Raw genomic sequence first — 7222 nt, 5'->3', positions numbered from 1 at the left:
TCCTCTGGCTGATTTAGGAAGATTCTCCGGAGGATAATGTGGACAGTGGTCGTGACTGGGCTGTTTCTCAGCCAAGGTACAAAGCGTGGTCAGAGTCAGGCCACTGACATTACCACTGGCCGTTGGGAAGCAGAGAAGAAAAGAAACAGACCAAAGCGAACCAAAGCTCTTTTCTCCCTAACAGGCTGGGGCAAATGACCGCGGTCTTGCCAAGCGGGTTTGGTAGTGTTGGGGCAGAGAGAGTACCCGGGTGGAAGGCGCATCTTTATCTGGACTCTCAGGAGTAAGTGCTGGAAATAAACTTCACGCTGGAGCTGCCACTAGAGGTCTTGGTGCCCCCGGAGCTGGAGCCTCGGCCACCAGAACTGCCACCTCCAGAACCACGGCTTCCAGAGCCGCCTTTGTGGCCACCAGAGCCACCTCTGTGGCCGCCGCCGCCGCCACCTCCGGAGCCATAGCTGCCGCCGCCGCCACTGCCGCCACCTCCGGAGCCGTAGCTGCCGCCGCCTGAGCCATAGCTGCCGCCGCCGCCGCCTCCTCCGGAGCCATAGCCGCCACCGCCGCCTCCTCGGCTACCACCTCCGCTGATGGTCGTGTGGCTGGTGCTCACAGCTGCAGGAGAAGATTCCGTTATCTTCCGTCCCAATCCCCTTTCCCGGCCCGGCCCAACCCGCGCCCACCGGACCCTCTACTTACACACGCTCACGTTGGGGGTGCACTCGCCAGACATCCTGGGGACAACAGGAAAGAAGACCTTCAGCCACTCTCCAGCCTCGCAGACCACCCCCACCCCCCCTGCCCACGGAAGCCATCCAGGGTGGGCGCTCCGTTTCTCTCGCTCCCAAACCCAGCCCCGTCTCTTCTGTAGACCCGGCCCGCCGTCCTTTGTGCTGGGGACAGGTCGCGGGAACCCCGTAGTTAAGGGAGGGCCCCTCGGAGTCAGCCTTGCCCTGGAGACAGGTGACACCCGACGAGCCCCAAAGAAGAAATCGCTCCGGCCCAAAGCTCTTCCTTGAGATGCCCCACCCACTGGCAAATATGTCTGGGGCGTCTAGTAAGTCTGGCTCTCAAAGTGAAAAAACACGCCTTTCCTCCTCCTGAGCCACCTGTACCTTCCTGCGCAGCCAGAGCAGGCCGCCGCCTCACCTGATCTCCTCTCCTTCCAGCAGCGTCCTGTAGGTGGCGATCTCCAGATCCAGGGCCAGCTTGGTGTTCATCAGCTCCTGGTAGTCACGCAGCAGCCGGGCCATGTCCTCCTTGGCCTTCTGCAGGGCGTCCTCCAGCTCCATCAGCTTGTTCCTGGCGTCTTTGATGGCATTCTCCCCACGCTGCTCAGCATCGCTGATGTTTTGCTGCAGCTGAGAGATCTGGAAGAGGAACCCTCAGCACATGACATCTTCTCATACCTTACCTTTGCAGCCTACTCCCCAAATGACCTCTCCACCCGTGAGGCAAATCCACGGAGCCCAGTGGAGTACCTGGGCCTCCGGACAAACTGTCACATATTCTCCTGCTTTCAATGCGGGGAGCAGGGAACCTAGCAGTCGCCGGGTCAATTTCCTTCCAAAATTATTCAAGGGGGGTGGGGGTGGCGTCTCATTCTATCTTCACCCTGGTTCAAGACTCCTCTATTACAGACCCAATGTTCTTCTAAATGCCTAGCCTCAGCTCTCCCCGCTGCCACCTTCTCAGTCTCGCTTGGGCTCGTGGGCCATAGACCGTCCATCGTAAACCTGATGGGGAAATGCTGGGAACTAGTCTAATCTCCAAATCAGCTGGGAGTAAGAAGGTAGCTTTAGAATGGATTGCAAGATTCAAAACTGGAACAGCACCCTCCAATCGCCTGAGCCCCACCCACCTCCCTTCTATCAAGATGAGGCCCAGGAGGAGGGCACACGCACCTGCTTCTTGACTGTGTCAATTTCAGATCGAAGTCTCTGGATCATCCGATTCAGCTCAGAAATCTCCATCTTTGAGGTTTTCACACTGTCCCCATGCTTGCCAGCGGTGATCTGGAGCTCTTCATACTAAGGTTGGTGGATGAAGGGGATCAGGTGTGCACAGAGCACCCCATGGCTCCAGCAACCAATATGGAAAGGCGCGCACGATAGCAAGAGAAACTCAGCGAGGCGCTCAGGTCACTCACCTTGCTCTGGTATATACACTCAGCCTCGGCCTTGCTCTTCTGGGCAATGTCCTCATACTGGGCCTGGATTTCAGTGATGAGGCTATTCAGGTCCAGGCTGCGGTTGTTATCCATGGAAAGGATGACATTGGTTTCGCTGATGTGAGTCTGCATCTGGGACAACTCCTGCAAGACATCATAGTCCAGTGACGTCCACAGCACTCCGACACAAACTTAGAGGGGGAATCAATTGCTAGACAGAAGATATACCTGTCGTTTCCTGCCTGGTGGTGGGTTTAGGCTTAAAAGCTCTCAGATGGGTAAACTTGGTTAACGATAAAGGACTTACCAGTTGAAAGAGTGTTGTGTAGAAATCGATTTCCTGCTGTAAAAGACCAGCTTTGCCTTGAAGATCAGCCTTGGTCAAATAAGCAGCATCCACATCCTGGAGGAGGAACAGACAGAATGAAGCCATCTCCGTCCCCGGACAAGACATCCACCGTGAGGGTCATTTCCAAACAGGATTGGGGTCTACTCCTTTTCACTGCCGTCAGCTTACCATTTCTGGATCATGCCCCCACCCCCATCACCACCACAACCACCACCACCTTGGTATCACAACCAAGGTAACGTGCCTCTTTGCTCATGACACCAGAAACAGAAGAATCTGGAAAAGCAGAGCGCTGTTTCAGAAATGTGTCTTCCCGGAGGTTTCTAGGTAGGTTAAGTGAATATCGTGTATGTGGAGAAGGTGGAGAGGAGGGGGAGACTCCGTTTCAGATACTGGTGGGACCTCGCTCTGCACATCACCACTCGGCTCTGATGAGGCTTATGAAACCCTCTTGCGGTACTTATTTGTTTCCCTGTGAGCTTTAGCCTACAGAATGCTCACCTTCTTGATGGTTACAAATTCATTCTCGGCATTTGTCCGCTTGTTGATCTCGTCCTCATACCTGTGGAAAGCCCGTGTGATGAGGAGGTGCAGAAGAGTAAACACCTTGACCACCCTCTTCTCCTGAGACATAAAACTATGAGAACTGCCCAAATCAAGAGCTGCCCAACCAGGCTTCCTTACTTATTCCGGAAATCCTCCACCAGGTCTTGCATGTTCTTCAGTTCTGAATCCATCCGAGACTGGTCGCTCTTCAGTTGGTTCAGGATCTGGTTGAGCTTGCTGATGTACTGCTCAAACAGAGGCTCTAAGCTGTGGGTTTTTGTGGAGGTGTCCACCTGCTGCAGCAGCTCCCATTTTGTTTGCAGCACCTGGTTCTGCTGCTCCAGGAACCGCACCTAAGGAGAGAAGACTTCATTACTCACTGCTACCCAAGGGGTTCCCATGGCCGCTAAGTACCAAAGAACCATCACATCACATGGTCTATGCCTTTCTCTGTTTTCCCTGCCCGTGATAAATGAGAAATAGGAGGAAGATTTCCTTTCCCTGAGAACAGTAATTGCAGTCCTGGTTCAGTTGGAACTTTGGGAGAAAGGAGCTATACACATATGAAATCACAAAAGCATATATATAAATCACTATCATTATGGCTTGAACTAGACACATAATATTTTTTAAATGTGTCCTTCCCTTTGGCTTCAGGTGTATTAGCATCAAACTTGGTTTGCATTTCCTTACCATTCAGCTCAAAGCTACCGTAGCAAAGTTCCACGTTGGAGTCAAGATCTATTGTGAGAAACTTGAGTTGATCTCATCGACCAGTCAGCCACAATTAAAGAAAGTTTGTTTACTGTTCCAATACTGGTGCTTGGAACGACAAATATAAAAATGATCTCCACACTTGTTCAGAAACCACATAAAAATCCCAGAGGATGGAGCTTCTGAGAGCAAAAGATATGTGGTGCTTACTGTGTGCTCTCTGCTACAGTATCACAACACATTCTGTCCAGGTCAAAGTCCCGTTTATGAGTAGGACGACTGCTTCGTTTGCACCCCAGAATGCTCAGCTAGCCCCCTTTCTATTCTTTGCATTCTACCCAGTTGAGTCCTAATTCAGTCCAAGAGCTGATCCCTCTCCAAGAGAGAGTTGGGTCATTAGCGTCATACATAAGCAAACCTTGTCTCCTACAAGGCCACCCCACAAAATATCTTCATGACTATGCAAACACAGAAATCATGTCTGGGCTATGCCAATTGCAGATGACCCGGAGGGGCTCTTCCAAGGCACTGCCTCCGTAAACCCACCTTGTCAATAAAGGAAGCAAATTGGTTGTTGAGTGTCTTGATCTGCTCCCTTTCTTGAGACTTGACTTTTTGGATCTGAGGATCGATCTCCACATTCAGGGGTTGCAGAAGGCTTTGGTTGATGGTGACTTCCTGGATGCCGCCAGGGGGACAGACAGGCCCAAAGCCACCTCCAAATCCACCACCCCCAAAGCCACCTCCACCCAAACCGCCTCCTCTACCAAAACTACCTCTGCCTCCAAAACCGCCGCCACCAACACCAAAACCTCCGCCACTGCCATAACCACCACCGCCAAAGCCGCCACCGCCAAAGCCACCGCCACCAAATCCACTGCCGCCGCCACCGAAGCCACCACCGCCAAAACCACTACATCCACCTCCTCTAACCACGCTTTGAGAGAAACTTCTACCGCCACCAAGGTTAACAAGACTCCGACTTCCAAAGCCACCTCCACCACCACCACCGCCACAGGTGGAAAATCTGCCGCCACCTCCCCCACTGCGGCGGGTGGAGGTGCTGGTTGTCCGGCGGCAGCTGAGAACTCCAGCAGATCCAGAGCTGAAGCCTCCTCCGCCCCGGTAAGCAGACCAGGAACTGAACTGTCGATTCATGTTGACTTAGAGAATCGCTGGAGCAAATAGAGACCGACTGGGGAAAGGAGCAGAACACTCCTCTACCCCAAGCCCAGAGACGTCCCCTTATATACACACAGAGGAGGTTGGGCTTGGTCCTCGGAGTCAGCAGAGATGTAGTGCCTCTCAGGGACTGGTTTGCCTGCAGCCATACAAGATTTTTACGAGCCTCAACAATATGATAAACACTACACACCTAGCTCCTAGGATGGGCTCTGAAATTGCTGTGCCGGCAAGATTGGCTCATGTGGCAATCATCTAATCAGGCAAGATCTCTCGTCCAGTGAAAGGGGACCCCACATAAGCTGTCTGGTGCTTTCTGGGGAGGATTTCATAAGCCTTATTGCAAAGCTATGTAAATCTCCGTTCTTGTCTGATCCTTGTAACCTGCTAAACCCCATCTCGCCTTACGCTCAGCGGATGCAATTCCTCAGGCTTGACTCTCAGGAGGAGCTCCCTGGTTCCTTTCAGTACAGAGCTTTGCCCTCCAAACTCCAGAGTTCCCCAAGTTACAACTTCTAACCCAGAGGAAGGGCTTTAATAAGTGTTTTTTTTTTAATGAAAGAATAGGTTTTCTGCGTGGAAGCTTTTTGAAGTGTGCCACATTGATAGGAAAGTTGGGGAGTCATCATCACATAGCAGAATGTGTGAGTCGGTGCACCGAAAGAACCAGAAGGGAAAGCTGGTTTCTCAACTGCATTCTCCATCTCCTTTGAAATGACCCGGTGCAGAAGACGGACGGACGCAAGGCGCCAGAGGCAGGGCAGGGGCAGTATGTTCAGAACACACTGTGTTCGCATGCAAGTGTGGGGAGCATGCCAAGCTTCTAAGACATCCCTGATTGAATGTCTTTGTGGGGTTCTGGTCTTTCCAGATCTCAATGACATGACCATCCATTAATATTGATTAAGTGTTGCTGTCCAGCAAGGTTCCTGGTTCGCGGCACTGCAAGTTGGGTACTCGTGCACCTCGACGGAAGACAACGTCTTCGCTGAACTCTGCTTCCAATCTCCCTTCTCAGAGTTCACTGAAGACGGCTTTTTCCAGAACTTGCCATCTCTCAGGAGCCTCGTGTTCAAGGGGAGAAGCTAGACCCCCTTGACCCGTGAGCTCTCCGCAGTGGGGCAACTTGCCATGTTGCCTGTACCCCTTAGATCCAGTTGCTATGTTGCCATAGGCCACTCGAATCAGATCTTGCCCGCTCGAGTCAGACGCTTTAGGTTCTCACTTAGCACCCAGGTAAATATGAGCAGCCTATTAAAGCCTTGTCCCCGTGCCAGTTCCTCGTTTTCAGCAATATTAAAACACAAATAGCGTGAGTGTCATAAATTTGTGAAAAATGAAATTAGTTCATACATAGAAAGTAGGCAGAACAGTGCCTGGTCAGTTTTCTATAAATGCTCCTTGCTGCCATTATTACTTCTAGAAACCATTTGAATGCGTCTCAGGGCAAGCTGGCCAAGCGTCCATGATTATCCCCTTCCAAATCCACACTCATCTCTGCTACAGACCAGCGTGAGGATGGAGAGAACTGACATTCCGCTCTCCTGTTCAGGAGGACAAAACGATGGGATGGGATGGGCGGTAAGACTCCCTTCTCCCACATGTCCTATATAGTTCTGTAGAGGTTTCCCAGAATAGGCCTCTGGTTTGCCACTAGCAGCCTGCTGCAGAGCTGCTCCGACGGAGTCCCTCCTCTCCTCCCCAGGGTACGCTCTACCCTCCCCCTGAAAGTGCCCTCCTCGCCTCTCCTCTTTGCCCTCCGCTCCCCCTCCCCTCCTCCACGGCACTGCTTGCAGGCTCTTCCCAGCACTCTGCGACCTGGTGGGTCTGCAAAACCCACCATCCTTTAAGGAATGAGTAATCCAGGTCTTGTTCCTGTCGGGGAACAATGAGGCCTGGGATGGTCTTGGCATGGCAGTGACAGTTGCCTAATCATCTCTGACTGGTGATCAAAGTTCTTCCATTTGGCATACTCCCTCGTGAGACATGGCTCTGCCCTATCGATTCCTCCCAGCTTTTTGGAGGGATGTGCTTGTGGTGAGTCTTTCACCACTGCCAGCCAAAAACACATCCGTGCTTCCCTCCCCAGGGTGCGCAACAGACATAGAGCAAGCTCCAAGGGATGTCGGTGAGGCACCTGGGAGAAAATGCACTGACAGAGCTGGGAAGCCTGACTGTACGTGTTACTGTGAGAAGGAAGGATCCCAAACGCTAGAAGGAACAAGACGGTATAATAAACACGGTCGGCTTACAGCTAGTATAGT

The 7222-nt window shown here is 52.3% G+C and overlaps 1 protein-coding gene across 1 annotated transcript; it reads right to left on the bottom strand.

The window, feature by feature from the left end:
* Nucleotides 1-277: 277 nt before the first annotated feature.
* Nucleotides 278-4934, bottom strand: LOC142451005 (keratin, type II cytoskeletal 1-like). The gene is made up of 9 exons (XM_075552942.1): nucleotides 4323-4934; nucleotides 3201-3415; nucleotides 3018-3078; nucleotides 2475-2570; nucleotides 2147-2311; nucleotides 1902-2027; nucleotides 1147-1367; nucleotides 697-731; nucleotides 278-612 (listed from the first exon to the last, which is right to left on the bottom strand). The coding sequence occupies exons 1-9, from the start codon at nucleotides 4932-4934 to the stop codon at nucleotides 278-280; spliced, it is 1866 nt and encodes a 621-aa protein (XP_075409057.1).
* Between the last annotated feature and the right edge of the window lie 2288 nt (nucleotides 4935-7222).

The sequence above is a fragment of the Tenrec ecaudatus genome, chromosome 6 (assembly GCF_050624435.1).
Source record: "Tenrec ecaudatus isolate mTenEca1 chromosome 6, mTenEca1.hap1, whole genome shotgun sequence".
NCBI classification, from domain to species: domain Eukaryota; kingdom Metazoa; phylum Chordata; class Mammalia; order Afrosoricida; family Tenrecidae; genus Tenrec; species Tenrec ecaudatus.
Note: the sequence above shows the minus strand (reverse complement) of the source record. Positions and strands in the feature narration are given on the sequence as shown.

Excerpts from the sequence above, each read along its gene's own strand:
- LOC142451005 (XM_075552942.1), bottom strand. The coding sequence starts at position 4,934 with ATGAATCGACAGTTCAGTTCCTGGTCTGCTTACCGGGGCGGAGGAGGC. Across the intron at positions 3,079-3,200 it reads GTGGAGGATTTCCGGAATAA|GTATGAGGACGAGATCAACA; the intron begins GTAAGGAAGCCT and ends GGCTTTCCACAG. Across the intron at positions 1,368-1,901 it reads TTGACACAGTCAAGAAGCAG|ATCTCTCAGCTGCAGCAAAA; the intron begins GTGCGTGTGCCC and ends TTCCTCTTCCAG.